Source organism: Podarcis filfolensis (genome assembly GCF_964270895.1).
Source record: "Podarcis filfolensis genome assembly, chromosome: 7".
NCBI lineage: Eukaryota > Metazoa > Chordata > Lepidosauria > Squamata > Lacertidae > Podarcis > Podarcis filfolensis.
In genome coordinates this window covers 75,793,368-75,810,288 of record NC_139603.1, presented here as the reverse complement: position 1 = coordinate 75,810,288, position 16,921 = coordinate 75,793,368, and the positions used below count along the sequence as shown (strand labels likewise).

The window sequence follows — 16,921 nt, the reverse complement described above, 5'->3', positions numbered from 1 at the left end:
ACTATAACTACAGAAACCTTGACAAGGTTGATAATTTAGTCATGAACCTCAGGTGTATTAAGCCACCTCTTATCGCTAACAGGTGTTTTGTAGGGCCATTTTACTTTTAAAAGCCAATGCATTAGTATTTTCAGTGTTCAGGTTGCAGTCTTAAGTATGCATTCTAGAGAGAAGAATCATGCAAGTCAGTGGAACCTAAGCTCTGAGTAAACATGCTGAGGATTGGGCTGCAAGTCTCTATTCTTAAATTTGCTTGAATTCCTTAGTAGAGGTTTACTGTGCTTGTCATAGTTCTTTGATATTCTAACTGCAGTTTGGTGTAGTGGCTCCAGTGTGCTGTAGTGGTTAAGAGCAGTAGTCTCGTAATCTGGGGAACCGGGTTCACGTCTCCGCTCCTCCACATGCAGCTGCTGGGTGACCTTGGGCCAGTCACACTTCTTTGAAGTCTCTCAGCCCCACTCACCTCACAGAGTGTTTGTTGTGGGGGAGGAAGGGAAAGGAGAATGTTAGCCGCTTTGAGACTCCTTAAAGGGAGTGGAAGGCGGGATATCAAATCCAAACTCTTATTATTATTATTATTTCTAAGCCCTATTTTATGCCTTTATCTTCACTGCAATCACTATCTTAGCAAAATCTTAGACACTTCTGATTTACACGTCTTATTTATGACTAGGGGTGTTCTCAGGGAAGTTGCCATTGGACGGGGGGCACATGCTGTGAAGTTAAAGAAGTAAGCTGTTCAGGGCTCCCAGAGTCTTAACCTCTCCATCAGTTTGCTCTCAAGTAACAAATATTGATGCCGGAGTCTCCCTACCCCCTTCTAAATCATGTTTCTTGGTACAGGGATGGAGGATGCCGCTTGTGAAAGAACTGAATATTTGAACAACTACCTGTCTAATGTGGATGACATAATTCTGATACCAGGAACACTGGGGCGCATTCGTGCCAAAGCTAACAGCAATGTCAGATGTAAGTTGATCTTAGCAGTGTTCACCTTGCACCTTTGCGTGTGTCCCGATATATATATACTTTTCCTGCTGCCAGAAATGATGTTAGTATGAAGATAACACTCTTGCTGAGAGCGATCTTGTTTTAAGAGACACTTCCTAACTCAGGGATTTTGAGATACCGGTGATGTTTAAAGGTAAAGGTAAAGTGACCCCTGACCATTAGGTCCAGTTATGACCGACTCTGGGGTTGTGGCGCTCATCTCGCTTTATTGGCTGAGGGAGCCAGTGTACAGCTTCCGGGTCATGTGGCCAGCATGACTAAGCCGCTTCTGGCGAATCAGAGCAGTGCACGGAAACGCCGTTTACCTTCCTGCCAGAGTGGTACCTATTTATCTACTTGCTCTTTGATGTGCTTTCGAACTGCTAGGTTGGCAGGATCAGGGACCGAGCAACGGGAGCTCACCCCGTCGCAGGGATTTGAACCGCCGACCTTCTGATCGGCAAGTCCTAGACTCTGTGGTTCAACCCACAGCGCCACCTGTGTCCTACCAGTGATGTTTAGGAATGACAAATTCCCTATTTATTTTCTTGCATTTATCTTCCACTTTACTTTCTCCATGGAACACAAGGGGGCACACATTTATTTCTCGGATGATTGCCAATCCCAGTACTGACCAGAACCAGACTTGCTTAGTTGTAGCAAGCCTTGAGTGCCTTCAGATCATAACCTGGTGCCTGTTGTTTGACAAGGAATGGGGAACCTATAGTCCAACAGGTGTTGCTGAGCTACAACTTCCATATATAATATAATTTATTATTTATACCCCGCCCATCTGACTGGGTTTCCCCAGCCACTCTGGGAGGTTCTTAATAGAATATTAAAAACATGAGAAAACATCAAACATTAAAAGCTTCCCTTAGCAGGGTTGCCTTCAGATGTTTTCTAAAAGTCAGGTAGTTGTTTATTTCCTTGACATCTGATGGGAGTGTGTTCTACAGGGCGGGTGCCACTACCGAGAAGGCCCTCTGCCTAGTTCCCTGCAACCTCACTTCTCGCAGTGAGGGAACTGCCAGAAGGCCCTCAGCGCTGGGCCTCAATGTCCGGGCTGAACGATGGGGGCTGTGCTGCTTGGAGCTGATAGAATCAGAGTTGGAAGGGACCACAAGGTTCATGTCACCCAACCCCCTGCAGTGCAGGAATCCTTTGTCCAACGTGGGGCTCGAACCTACAGCCCTGATATCGAGATCCTCATGCTCTACATCAGTCATTGGTTGTTGTAGTTGAGCAACATTTGGAGAGTCACAGGCTCTCTATACCTGTCCTAACAGGTCATTATAATATTTCATCCAATGGGTTGGATCTATGGAGCTGAGAGTAGAAGTGTCGGGAGCAGCTGGCATTATTCTGCAAATAGGCAATAGTCCCCACAACACTATAAACCAGTAAGTTTTAGAGTACCATATTTTTTGCTCTATAAGACTTGCTTTTTCCCTCCTAAAAAGTAAGGGGAAATGTGTGTGCGTCTTATGGAGCGAATGCAGGCTGCGCAGCTATCCCAGAAGCCAGAACAGGAAGAGGGATCGCTGCTTTCACTGCGCAGCGATCCCTCTTGCTGTTCTGGCTTCTGAGATTCAGAATATTTTTTTTTCTTGTTTTCCTCCTCCAAAAACTAGGTGCGTCTTGTGGTCTGGTGCGTCTTATAGAGCGAAAAATACGGTAGTTATGCTTACCCAAGTAGAACATCATCCTGCCTTCTTTGTTTCACTTTTCTTGTGCAGTGCTCTAGCACAAAGCATAAATGTTTCTTCCACAAGCAGGGGACCCTTTCCACACGTCTAAACGCATGGTTTGGATCCATCCCAGAATGCAAAATAAAAGCATTTTTAATACAAAAGCTAATTCTTGTTCTGAAAACTTTTTCTCTAGCTCAAGGTTCAGTTGATTTCTTTTTTCTCCCCTTTCTCCAACAGATGATCCAAAAGCCATCGTTGCTAATCTCACAGTAAGTATTTGCTTAGCACACACTCTTGTGGCTTCTAATTATGGGCTGAGCATTTACAATGCTTAACTAACACGGGACTTGGTCAAGAGGATGCTGATCAGACCATCATAAAGCCTCCTAAATAGGATCGTTCATGGGTGTGGAAGAAAGCACATCATGATTTCCACTGTTTTGTTGCTGCTAACAGATTTTTATAACTTTTCTGGATAACATGCACCGACTTAATGCCTTAATTCTCTGAACACAGTCCCTTTATCCCATCCCTTTGGAAATGGAAAAAGAAAACTCTTTTCCAAGTAAATATTTTGCTAGTACTCCATTGAAAGAATTGACATCTCTGTTTTCAAAAAGTGGAGAAAAAAATGAGTTTAGACTTGGAGTTTGGATCTTTGAAAAAATGGAAGTCATCTCAGCATTGTGTTAACACAATTTCTTTCCACCCTCAGCTCCCCAGTCTTAAATATTTTGGTGGAAGAAATTAAGCAAACAGTCTACAACTCACTGCAATCAATTGCAGATGAGAAACTCTCAGCCCAAACTGTTGTGGTTGTATCCAACCAAGTTATACTCGTAGGAGACCCATTTAAATTAATGGATCTAAAGTAGGTATGCCCACTATTTTCAATGACTCTAACACTGGATTTGGGTTGTAAGAAGGCTGCTATTTCCCTTCTGCTCTTTCTTCATCACAATTGGCACTGTTTCTGTTTTGCCACGGTTCGGTTTCCACCCAACACTCAACTTTTCACGTTGCTGCCTGCTGTTTAGTTTCACTTCTGCACCTTACAAATTTAGCGTAATCATGTAATTATTTGCACACTGTTCATTTCAATGTGAAGGAAGCATCAAAACAAAGTGTAAAGAAGTCATTCATTGTGCATTGGCCACGGGCTTTAAAAAAACAACATGGTTTTCAGCGAATACAAATCGTATTAGCTGGATTGATACCGATCATATTCACCAGATTAATTTCCTTTCTAGACCTGGGATGGTCAATTTATGCTTCTGTTTCCTACTGGAATTCTCTGACATCCCTAGATTAGATGTTACTGTAGGTGTTTGGGTCATGAAGCCTCAGCTTGCTGCTTATGTGCCTGTAGCCTCAAATTAAGTTTTCACCTGAGCATGGGTGCTTGGCAAGCCTGCTGCCTGTGGAGCTGCTGCCAATCAGAGTAGACAATACTAGTAAAGGTAAAGGGACCCCTGACCATTAGGTCCAGTTGTGGACGACTCTGGGGTTGCGGCGCTCATCTCGCTTTATTGGCCGAGGGAGCTGGCTTACAGCTTCCGGATCATGTGGCCAGCATGACTAAGCTGCTTCAGAGCAGCACACAGAAACACCCTTTACCTTTCCGCTGGAGTGGTACCTATTTATCTACTTGCACTTTGATGTGCTTTCGAACTGCTAGGTTGGCAGGAGCAGGGACCGAGCAACGGGAGCTCACGCTGTTGCGGGGATTCGAACCCTAGGCTCTGTGGTTTAACCCACAGTGCCACCTGTGTCCCGACAATACTAGTATAAGTGGGCAAATGATCTGACTTGATATAAGCTTTATAAGAGATAGAGGGTGCACTGCTATTAAGTAAGGGTAGGTTTAGAAAGGGTTCCTGCTTCTGGCGGCAGAGGACTTGGATGATGACCTGCCATTCCCTCTTATAAACTCCATAGCTCAGTTGGTAGAGCATGAGACTCTTAATCTCAGTGTCATGAGTTTGAGCCCTGAACTGGGCAAAAAGCTTCCTGCACTGCAGCAGGTTGAGCTTGATGACCCTCGTTGTCCCTTCTCCAACTCTGCAATTCTGTGTTTCAGTGCAGGAAGCCTGACCAGCACTTCAAGCCATATTTGAAGCAGCATCTCCCTAAGCGTTTGCATTACGCCAATAACCGAAGGATCGAGGATATTCATTTGTTGGTGGAAAGAAGATGGCATGTGGCCAAGTAAGCAGACTTCTCCCTCCGCTTATGACTTTTTGCCTTTCGAGATTTCCAATGAACTAGATCTAACACCTGTTAAAAAAGCAGTGAATTGAGCTTGGTTTCTTATCCATAGCTAAAGAAACTAGCCATGTCTGTATCAGTGGCTGTTGACGTACAGAATTGCTGCATGGTTACTCATTAGTCTCAAAAAGAGAGTCCTATAGAGAATTATAAAAACGTACATCTTGCAAGCTGGACTCGATAATATTGAAGAGTTTCCTATTGCAATAGTTTTTCTTTGATTTACTTAGCGGCAACAGCTATAACAGTATGAATGATCCTCAGAATTATAAAATAATATTGCTTAGACCAAGGTTGCAATCCTAGCCTTGCTTATTTGTGGTTTACTTGTGAGTAGCTGTTGCAAGGATTGCAGCCTTAGTTTTTCAAGAGTTGAGAAGAGGTTTCTTGCTAAACAAAATTCTAATGGTATGTGAGATTTTCAGTAACATTTAACAAGGGTGGCTGATTGTCTGTCTGTCTGTCTGGGGGCAGGTTGATTCAGTTCACAATTAAAGTTGAATCTTTCAAATCTGCAGTTCCCTGAAGAATATGGAAACAGAAATGCAGCTGTCCTTTGAAATTCACACCTATCTGAATTTTTAGCTGCCCAATCAAAAGAATGTTTACAAAAATGCATATATTAGCGGGGAAATGCGAATGAAAGCAAACATATTGGTGAAAATAACATGCAAAAACGTGTGGTATTAGGATAAATTGCTTGCATATATACACATGTCAAAACTCCATACAAAAGCGTGTGTGTTGGGTTTAAATTTGCACAAAAATGTTGAAGAATTTGGGTTTGGGTTTTTTAAAAATTGCAAATTGCTGCAGAAATGTGAAGAACTGAATTTGAATTGAAAGTCAGAGAGTCAAAACTAACAGATCCTTTTCTCCCTACCTTTGCTTAAATAGCTGTCTTTCTGCAATCGGGTCATTTCCAGATGACCTGCTAATTGAGCAGTCAACCTGATTTATTTGCACAAAGTTTATCCAATGGTTCCGCAACCTTGCATCAAGCCATTGTTATCCCACATTTTAGTGCATTGTTGCAACGTTTCCCTTGCCGCTAAAAGTTAGGTTTGTGGGGTTTTTTTGGTGGGGTTGGGGAGCAGGCTTGCTGCACAGCCAGGCCAAATCCGCTTCAGTCCTGCAACCTGAATTTGCTGTGATTGAATCCCACCGGTAAAAAAAGTGGCAGTCTATAAAGGTGCCCTCCATGGGGAACTGAACCTTAAGCTGCATTTGAACTCCTTTGTGGCAGTAAAAGAACAACAACATCTTCTTAAAACCTCTAGGAGACCTGGAGACGTGTTTAAGAAAATATCAGGAAAATGCTATTTCCACGGAGACCACGGCTACGATAACAAGATCAATAGCATGCAGGTAAGCGGTAGCAGAATACTCAGAGGTGGCATGGCAGGTGTTGTTAGCACAAAAGTAACATTCCTGAATTAGCTTAAAGGGTAGGCAGAATGCTTTGTCTCCCAGCTGGGTAGTAATATTGCTCTCCCTGCTCATTAGAGGTTCAGAGGGGTTGTGTATTTCCACTCTTGGTGCTAAGCAGAATGGGGCTGAGATTGGAAATGAAGCCTCTGGCTACTGTTTGAGATGAGAAGCCGACATTACCTTCTTAATGCCTATTCCAGCACAGGAGTAGAAGTAGGTGGGAAGTCTCAAAGTAGAAGGCGGCATTTCCAGATATTTCTCTCAAGCACTGGAATGGGCAAGGCTGGATATGGGGTGTGTGTGTGTAGGAGCATCTGGCTGCTTGTGTTTGTGACATAGGGGAGACTACAGGTCTGGTGAGTATGTGTGTGGACATTGTGTGTTTACGCGCAGACATGGGCCACAAGCAGCTGGCACGTGGCCCTCGGAAGACTGGCTTGAACATCAGTGTGGCCCTCTAGACTGCCACTCCCAGATTACAAAATGCATTTGGCCACAATGACGCTACTGTTTCTTCTTTTCTGTCTTTCTCTCTTAGACGGTCTTTGTAGGCTACGGACCTTCGTTTAAATTCAGGGCAAAAGTGCCTCCTTTTGAGAATATAGAACTTTACAATGTGATGTGTGGTAAGTGGAAACACTCGTTTTCGCTTTCTTTCTTTCTTTCTTTCTTTCTTTCTTTCTTTCTTTCTTTCTTTCTTTCTTCTGTTCTAGGACCACATTTTTCTTTTGAGCAGTTCTGTTGCAGGCTGAAGAGCAGAATCCTTATATTGTTGCCTCTTGCAGGGCAATCTGCCATGCTTCCTTAACTCCCGTTGCTCTGTCCCAGCTCCTGCCAACCTAGCAGTTTGAAAGCACACCAGTGCAAGTAGATAAATAGGTACCGCTGCGGCAGGAAGGTAAACGGTGTTTCTGTGCGCTCTGGTTTCTGTCATGGTGTCCCGTTGTGCCAGAAGTGGTTTAGTCCTGCTTGCCACATGACCCAGAAAGCTGTCTGTGGACAAACGCCAGCTGCCTCGGACTGAAAGCGAGATGAGCGCCGTAACCCCATAGTTGCCTTTGACTGGATGTAACCGTCCAGCGGTCCTTTACCTTTACCTTAACCTTAACCTGCCCTTCGGCAAAAGTGCTTTCAGTGTGGCTGACTAATAATAATAATACCCCAGCAATAATTAAAATTCAGATAATGTCACAACAGCCAGGAGTAAAACATGGTGGCCAGGTGGAATTGGCTTAAGCAGAGATTGAAAAGATGTTCACCTGATGCTGGGAAGACTGTTTCTGTCTCTCTGCCCGTCTCTCCATCATCTATCCCTTCCCACACATGCCTCGAGGCATTGTGTGGCATGCAATAAAAACAGTTAAAAACTGCACAAGCAATAACACCAGATGAATTTAAAAACAATGCGAAGTAACAGCCATGGCAGAAACCTCTCCTAAAGAACAATTTCCTGGCGACACACCATGAGTTGCTGCCTCGGGAGACAAGGGGCCATTCAGTTTGCAGTCTTGAAAGTGCCACAGCGAGCTGGCATGTGGAACTTAGTTTCATTCTATGCACCTTCCAGATCTCCTTGGATTAAAGCCTGCTCCTAACAACGGGACCCACGGAAGCTTAAATCACCTCCTGCGGAGCAACACGTATAAGCCAGTCATGCCAGAAGAAGTTACTCGGCCGCTCTATCCTGTGGCTACAACACCTTCGTCTGACTATGACCTGGGATGCACCTGTGAGGACAAGGTAAGGCTGTGGGAAGCTCTGGCTACCAGGAAGGTTCACCAGGCAATTGCCTCTTTGAATGTCTGCTAGCAGTGTCTGAAATGCTTCATGGTGACCAGTGTGCAACGTGACCTGACAAGTGATATTAATCATTCTCTCCTGGACCACCATTGAATGTGTCTCAGGTTACCTGTAGTAGGCTGATTTTCCCCCTTGCAATGAGCAATTCTCTGAACTGGTCTCCTCCCTGCTGATGATAATAATAATAAATAATAATAATAATAATAATAATAATAATTTATTTATACCCCGCCCTTCCTGGTTAAAAAACCAGGCTCAGGGAGGCTAACACCAAATTTAAAACACTTTAAAACACTTAATTATAAAAGCAGCATAAAATACAGTATAAAAACATGAATAACAATAAAATTCAAAATTCAATTAGATAATCCCCAGGGCTAGCTGGCTGAATTAGTCCTACTTGGGCCAGCGAGGAGGCCAGGGGAGAATTAGCTGTGGGGTCTCAGAGCGGGTGATCTTCATAAAAGGGGAGGGGGAGGGAAGAGAAGGGAGATAATAGACCAGGCTGAATTCAAATTAAAGGTCAGGCGGAATAGCTCTATCTTACAGGCCCGACAAAAGGAGGTTAAATCTTGAAGGGCCCTAGTCTCATGGGACAGAGTCTCATGATGATGAGTAGGAGGCAGAGAGCAAGTTCCACTCCCTAGACAGGTTGTAAGGAGATGGGCGCTGGCTGAGGTTGATCTTGCTGGATCCAGTAGCACCCTGGCACCCAAGAAACCTCCAAGCTGTACCCCTTCCCCGGGAACCTCACTGAGTTTTTCTCAGTTTTTCTCCCTTAAAAAATACATGGAGCTGAAGGAGGTAGATGGAAGAGTGATTCTCTGTCCCGCTTCCTGTTTCAGCTCTATGTGCCTTTCAATGATCAGGTTAATTCTACTGGATCTGACTTTTACCCAAGTTCATTGGGAAAGTGTTGCCTATGTGTGTGTTTTTGTTTCGGCGGGAGCAAGGGAGGCGATCAAGGGGAAGGGGAGAGTAGTCACAAAAGCAGCTGGTGCTTACAGCACTTGCTGAAAATTCCAAATGTCACAGTAAGCCCCCAAAGGTTGGTAACCCTTTGGTTTTTAAAAATCTAAGCCTTTGTATGTTTTTTGCTGCAAAGGGAGCCAGTTTTCAAATGCTAAGATGATGTGGCATGCAGATTCCTGGAGAGATGGGGCCTGGAGTCTTGCCTAATGAAAGGTTCATGCCCATGTCCTGCTATAAGGAGGCCTCCAGGGCAAAGCAGTGGACTTGACTGCAGCTTGAACCTTGCACAAATCCATCCAACCCGTATGGTCAGTCTTCTCAGTTTAGCTGCACGGATTGGCCTGGGCATCCTACCAAGGAGAGGACTGTTCGGACACTCATCAAGAGAAGACCTTAGACAAAGAACTGAGCGGATTTTTTATAACCCCTTTTGATTTGGCATGCGTGCAGAACTTTAGCAAATTCTTTCTTGTCAGTAGTTGCTTGCAAAGGGGTATAGCAGAGACATGTCCTTACAAATTAGGAAATCTTACCCAGAGCCCTTCTGACAGGACTAGTCTTGCTTTGCAAGGTAAATATTGAGAATGGGAATAAGAGAATGTTCTCTTAGTCCAGCTGCTGATCTTTTAGTTCAGCTGCCAATCTCCTATGTGCTCTCTGTGTGTGCTTTCTTTTTTTTAAATAGAATAAGTTGGACGAACTCAATCGGCGTCTTTATGTCAAAGGAACGGAAGGTGAGGACACGGGGGCCAACTCCGTAAAATGAACCATTTTATTTCTCATGCTTAGCTTACTGCCAGTTTAACATGATAAGAAACCAGCCAGCATCTTGTGCATTTCTAACCAGGCAAATTTTGCTAGAAGTTGTTTAGGGAGCTTATGCACCCCTCACCCAAATCCCTTGCTATCTATCTGGTCCCATCTCTTCTGCCACACTTAATAGCTGCCGTGGCTGCAGTGCTACGGTGGCAGCAGGCATGAGCCAAAGGGCAGGGCACTTTGATTCCCATGGCCAAAGATTCCCCTGGGGAATGTAGTTTTATAATACTATGTGCTGGGGAGATGCCTTGCCTGGAAGCCTGTCACTGGTGGAGCAGTTCTTGTGTGCATTCACACATGTGGAGAATCAGTGTGGGGGGGGGGGATTGAGTGAGCAGAGCCTGAACCAGATAAGAATTTTTGGGTGTTGTAATACTTGTTTCTTATTTGAGGTGTGGGAGCCCGGGAATGCAAGTTGCAGCAACACTGGCTATCTTTAGAGCACTTCTGAATGTTCAGAGGGACCCACCACGCTGTTGCATGATTCCTTTCAACCCTAGAAAGCAGACTGGTTTTACTTCCAGTGTGCTTAAAGACACCTGTGTGTATCTTGTATTTTTTTAAGGTGTACACAAGTTCAGTGTGCTTGCAAGCAGGGTCTTGCAGATGTTGATTAGACCACGAGGTTGGTTGTAGCTCTCTGATGAGTATACACTTTGTGGCTGGCTAACCTAGGTTTGCCATGACATAATGTTTGAGCAGGGGTGGAGAGTCTGTGGTCCTCCAGGTGTTGGGCTCTAACTCCATCCCACCCCAGCCAGCATGGGCTGGGATGATGGGAGTTGCAGTCCATTAACTCAACCACAGTTTCCCTGGCCTGATGCGCCCCCTAGTCCAGTGTGGTGTAGTGGTTAAGAGCGGTAGACTCGTAATCTGGTGAACCGGGTTCGCATCTCCGCTCCTCTACATGCAGCTGCTGGGTGACCTTGGGCTAGTCACACTTCTTTGAAGTCTCTCAGCCCCACTCACCTCACAGAGTGTTTGTTGTGGGGGAGGAAGGGAAAGGAGAATGTTAGCCGCTTTGAGACTCCTTCGGGTAGTGATAAAGCGGGATATCAAATCCAAACTCTTCTTCTTCTTCTTCTATTCAGCTTGCAGCAGAGAGCACTACCCAGTCATACTTTATGCTGCTTTGCAATTCTGCTCCCCAAATTACTGTTGAAAAGCTGCCTAGTATTGGGTAGTGGTGCAGAGATCATAGGTGTGCCTGATTATTGTGGTTTGGAGGGGTTTAAGTTTATAGGTATATATTTCTTTGCAAAGTGGCTTTTATACATGTATAAAATGTATGTGTTGTATTGCATGGGTCCCATGCACAATCTTCTGTACGTTGCAGATAACAAGCACCTCCTCTACGGTCGCCCAGCTGTTCTTAACCGTACAAAATACAGCATTTTGCACCACCACGACTTTGAAAGTGGCTACAGCGAAACATTCCTGATGCCTCTCTGGACGTCCTACACTATTTCAAAGCAGGTGACTGTTTTCCTGAATCTCTTAATGCATCCTATCAGACACATCATGGACTCGGCTGGATTGGTAAAGAAAAAACAATTTATACATGTCGTATATGCGATATAACACTGTGCCACACACTGTGGTGTGGAGTCCTGTTTTTCTCTACCTGTTCTCCCTGTTTAAAATTACAACGCTTTAAACTGAAACACTTCTTTGATGTGTCGAGATCCAGCCCATGTTTAAGTGGTTTTCCCATAGTAAGACAGCCCTTTGAATACTAATGGACCTGCATGCAGCAGGAGAATATTTTTTTTCTTCCATACAGTATTACATTTGAATTGTGGACCTTTGTGCCATTGCCAAAGTCCTAAAGGCGAACATTACAAATGAGCAAATAATGAAGGCATGTTTTGCACTGAGAGAGAGAGATTATTTGGCACGATTGATTTGTACAGCACCATCTGTGTAGGCAGAACTGTGAAGGTCGTCCTCTGGCCTGAGTAGCCTTTAGTCCACATTTTGACAGAGAAAAGGACAAGGGAGGAAGGGAGGACAGAGGCAAGGAGTAATAGGGAGGGAGCTTTTTAAGGACACAATGCCATTCAAAGGGCATATTTCCACCTTGAGGGTTTTTTAAAAATGCCTTTTGTTGTTTAGTCATCTTAGTCGTGTTTGACTCTCCGTGACCCCATGAACCAGAGCATGCCTTGGAAACTCTCACTTTCTTTTCAAAGCTTCTCCTTTTTTATGTCCATGGAGTTTTCTTGGCAAAATACTGGAGTGGTTTGCCAGTTCCTTCTCCAGGTGGATCACATTTAGTCTAAACTCTCGTCTACGACCTGTCTGCCTTGGGTGGCCCTGCACGGCATAGCTCAGAGCTTCTTTGAGTTATTCAAGCCCCTTCGCCACAACAAGGCAGTGATCCATGAAGGGGTTAGGATGCCTACTCGGGTCCAAAACACAGGAACAGCCCATCGCATGTGCCCTGATCACTGCTTCTATGGACTTCAGGAACAAAGCTAGAAGGAGGCCCCCATTTACTGAGTCAGACCATTGGCGTATCTGGCTCAGTATAGTCCGCACTGATTGGCAGAGGCTGCCCAGGGTTTCAGGCAGGGAGTCTTTGCCAGCCTTACCTGGGAGATCCCGGGGATTGAACCTGGGACCTTCTGCATGCAAAGGAAATGCCCTGCCACTAAGCTATGGCCCCCTTCCCCCAAAGCCTACCCTCCATTTCTGTAAGCAGAACACAACTGAAAGGGTTTGCCCTTCTTGGAAGCATTTAGCTAGCAACTGCCTCCCCCCTTATGAACCAACACACAGGCCCTGCAATCATCCTCTGAGGCCCTTCTTCATGTGCCTCTTCCACGAGAAGTCCAGAGGGTGGCAACACAAGAGTAGGCCTTTTCTGCGGTGGCTTCCTGTTTGGGGAATGCTCTCCCCAGAGAAGCTCACTGGCCACCTTCATTGCATACCTTTAGGCTCCAAGCGAAAACATTCCTCTTCTCCCAGGACTTTGGCTAATTAAAGAATCTATGGCCTTTTAAACTCTGTGTGTGGGGGGGGGTATCGTTTTTGTTTGTTGCTATGTTACTCCCCCCCCCCCTCATTTTAACATTGTAAACTGCCCCTGTGATCCTTGGATGAAGAGCAGTATAGGGATCTGATAAATGAATAAAGTTGTGGGTAACAGGATTCTGGGTTTTCAGTCTAATCCAACAGAACTCTCCTCCTGTACTCCAGGGTGCGAGATGGGGATTGGGTTTGCATTGCATATCTAAGTACGAAACATGCAGGAGGATAGGCTCTTTTAAGAAGTGGTGTACTTGGGTCGGTCTTTTTCTGAACAACAAGGGAAGAGTAGGCATTAGAACGAACTCCCTCCCTTGGAAGATTGGCAGTTAAAGATGGTTGAATACGTGGAGTTGGCAAAGCTGACAGGGAAGATCCGGAATCGGCGTGATGAACTGTTTCAAAAGGACTGGAGCAAATTTATATTTTATTTGAAAGAAAATTGTAAACATTTGAAAACGTTTGTAGGTTTGACTTGAAATGTTTCGTAATGTGAAAATAAGGAGCTGATTTACATATAAGAGGGTGAATGTTAAAAGTAGATATAAGGTAAAGAAGTGTTTATAGAAATGCAATGAATTTGTTAAAGATATGTGGAAGTCAGAAGGAGGGAGGGGAAGGAGGTTGATGCTCGTTTTGAGCAATACTTTTAAGTTATGGATTTGTGTAATGAAAATGAAATGAAATATGGAAAACTCAATAAAAATTATATTTTTTAAAAAAGGAAGAGTACTTGCTAGGGGATCCAGAAGCTCCATATTTTCCTGCTGAGAAGTTCTGAATATTAAGCAGCATGTAAGAAAATTAAATAAACAGGAGTATTTCTTCTCCTTCTCCTTCTCCTTCTCCTTCTCCTCCTCCTCCTCCTTCTCCTCCTCCTTCTTTCAATGCAGGCAGAGGTGCCTGGAGCCACAGAGCAGCTGGCCAACTGTGTGAGGCCTGACCTACGCATCTCTCCAAGCAATAGTCAGAGCTGCACGGCCTACAGAGTGGACAGACAAATGTCTTACGGATTCCTTTTCCCTCCCCGTAAGCTTAAATTTGGATATAGGGCATGGCGGCTACAGATTCTGATGCTCGCTGGCCATTTGTGCCAGTATGAATGATGGTGATGGAACCTGAACAGGGCTCCAAACAAGGGGAAGCAAATGCATATGGGAGAGAACTCGCTGCTTTTGGTTGCTGCTGTTCCCACAGCTGAAGAGGCAAGCTGCTTCATAAGCTTGAGCAGCAGCAGGTCTCTTCCAGTTTAGTATCCTCTCAAATGATCTCGGGCAATGCTGAGGACACACATACTCTTCCCAATGCAGAGTTCTGTGGAACCCTGTATCCTCTAACTTGAGATGATGTTAATTTACCAGAAGTAAATCTGATTTATTTTATATTACCTCTCGGTCTTCTGTTCCTTGGTACCAAGGTATACTTAGCACTATCCCTTTAGGGATACAATATTATTTCAGCATTATACTATCGTTTTGCTGGTGGTGTGCAAAAATCTACATGCCGCAGAAAGGAAGAAGTCGGGAGGTACAGATTTCATGCAGCAGCAGAAAAACCTGAACCCAGAAAAAACACACCCAGGGGGTCCATGGCATCAGCGCAATCCAGTCAGATGGGTGGGGTACTTATCATCATCATCATCATCATCATCATCATCATCATGCAATTATCATGTTAATTGCACAGTGAATTAAATCCCCCCCAACTAAACCTTTGTCATTTTTGCGTGGCAATATCACAAATTTTGTGGTCTGTTTTTCGTATACCTAAAATCCTTTGCTTATTAGGGTCTACCCCGCATTTTATTCAAAAAATTGCTTTGCACAGGTAGAAGGTGGAAAGATAAGTCCTTAGGATCCCTTCCCCCAGAAATTTTAAGATACTATGCTGGTTGTATTGGGTACATACACGCTTTTGCTGATCTTGCAGTTCCTATACTGGGGACCAAAAGGAGCTAATGTATTGGGGGGAAAGAGGGGGTTTCTAACTGGATCTGTGATGGGGGCAAAGGATTAACCCCCCTCCTTCCACAGTCCAGCTCCACCTCCCCCTGCCAATTGCCCCAACTATTTAGGTGTCTATTTTAATCTCTCTTGTACTATGGCAAACAAGGGACGCGGGTGGCGCTGTGGGTTAAACCACAGAGCCTAGGGCTTGCTGATCAGAAGGTCGGTGGTTTGAATCCCCACGATGGGGTGAGTTCCCGTTGCTCAGTCCCTGCTGCTGCCAACCTAGTAGTTCGAAAGCACATCAAAGTGCAAGTAGATAAATAGGTACCACTCCAGCAGGAAGGTAAACGGCGTTTCTGTGCACTGTTCTGGTTCGCCAGAAGCAGCTTAGTCATGCTGGCCACATGACCCAGAAGCTATACGCCGGCTCCCTCAGCCAGTAAAGCGAGATGAGTGCCGCAACCCCAGAGTCGGCCACGATAAGGGGTCCCTTTACCTTTACCTTTACTATGGCAAACATTGCATTTAGTTTGGCTGTCTGTGTTTTGCTGCCAAAAGGAGTCCTTTTCCAGAGGACCAGGAACCAGCCAGTACTGTGTGTGCAGAGGCCTGGCCTTTACAGAGTCCAGGTGTGCCAACTTGGCCCCGCGACTGTGGATACCTGGGGTGCCACACTGCATGCATTGCCCTGGCGCTGAAATTTGTGGTTGCCCGGCCCCTTCATGGGGAATTTTGTGGGTGGGCAGGTACCCAGAGCCCCAGGGAGTTGGCACCTAGGCCAGCGTCTTCCCACATGGCAACTCCTTGAATGAGTTAAAGGAAGAGAAGCTCTACTTGCTAAAGCATTACCTACTAGGCCCTGGGATTCAATGGCTGTACTGTCCTCTTCTCTTAGGAAGAGCACACAGAAGTCATAGAGAAGCATGCATGCATAACCAAATATCGGAAAGAGTGTCTTCTCAGGTGTTAAGGTCATCAGAAGCGGGTTCTCTTGGTGGTTGCACCCAGGAATTTCTGGAAGTGGTGGCTGTTGCCCAGGGTATTTTCTGTGGCAGCCTCTGAGCTGTGGAGTCCCTGCCCCACAGACGTGTATCTGACACCTTCCTTACGTAGTTTTCATATGATGTTTGTCCTGTCCTTTAACAACTCACTTATCTATTTGTTTTTAACAGATTTTTATATTGCATTTTTTCTATTGTTGTAGCCTGTTCTGGGGTAGAGGGATGGTCAAGAAACCATCACTATTTGTGGTTGTTTTCTCCAAATACAGGGGATGTCTGTCCTTGCAGCATCTCAGTAGATACCATATCCACCAATATAAAGTAATCCCGATAGAATGTATCTTTTTCTCTTTCAGAACTCAGTTCCTCAGCAGATGCAAAATACGATGCTTTTCTAATAACGAATGTCATTCCGATGTATCCTGCCTTCAAAAGTACGTACCTGGTTCTGATCTGCATTGGTAAAACTCTGCCTCTGGCTCTTTGGCGCATGTGTCTCTCTTCAAAGAGGCAGTGAACAAGGAAAATAACTCATTTAGGGTGCAAGTTCTCTCCACAGGGCTTAAAAGTTGTATGAGAACTTACTAGGTCTTTGTTGTTTAGTCGTTTAGTCATGTCCGATTCTTCATGAGCCCACATCTGCTTTCAATGCCAGGGCAGAATCCTTAGGGAAAATTTCATCTACCTGGTAATTTCAACGTGCACCAGGAAGCAGAGAAAGATCAGATTGTGCGTGGATGTTTTACATCAGTACTTTTAATGTTACGTTTTCACAGTACCGTTCACAAACCTTCTCATAACTATAAAGTTCATGAAAGCATTGATCATAAAAATAACTCCCCAGCTATGATTTTATGATGGGCATTTGCATGCCATCCCATAATGTAATATGATTTATTAGCAGCTTGCAATAAATAAATAAAGTTAACCATAAAATCAAACTACAGAAACAAACATCACAAAACTG

At 44.7% G+C, this 16,921-nt stretch overlaps 1 protein-coding gene across 6 annotated transcripts in view; it reads left to right on the top strand.

Moving 5' to 3' along the window:
• ENPP2 (ectonucleotide pyrophosphatase/phosphodiesterase 2) overlaps window positions 1-16,921 on the top strand; it is an 88,835-nt gene that overhangs the window by 62,104 nt on the left and 9,810 nt on the right. For all 6 annotated transcript variants that reach the window (XM_083621957.1, XM_083621954.1, XM_083621955.1 and 3 more), the window contains 10 exons: window positions 844-969; window positions 2,922-2,953; window positions 4,765-4,892; window positions 6,233-6,320; window positions 6,922-7,009; window positions 7,951-8,123; window positions 9,841-9,889; window positions 11,311-11,450; window positions 13,898-14,033; window positions 16,311-16,388. In XM_083621957.1, coding sequence (XP_083478083.1) covers window positions 844-969; window positions 2,922-2,953; window positions 4,765-4,892; window positions 6,233-6,320; window positions 6,922-7,009; window positions 7,951-8,123; window positions 9,841-9,889; window positions 11,311-11,450; window positions 13,898-14,033; window positions 16,311-16,388 — 1,038 coding nt within the window. The remainder of the gene's footprint in view (window positions 1-843; window positions 970-2,921; window positions 2,954-4,764; window positions 4,893-6,232; window positions 6,321-6,921; window positions 7,010-7,950; window positions 8,124-9,840; window positions 9,890-11,310; window positions 11,451-13,897; window positions 14,034-16,310; window positions 16,389-16,921) is intronic.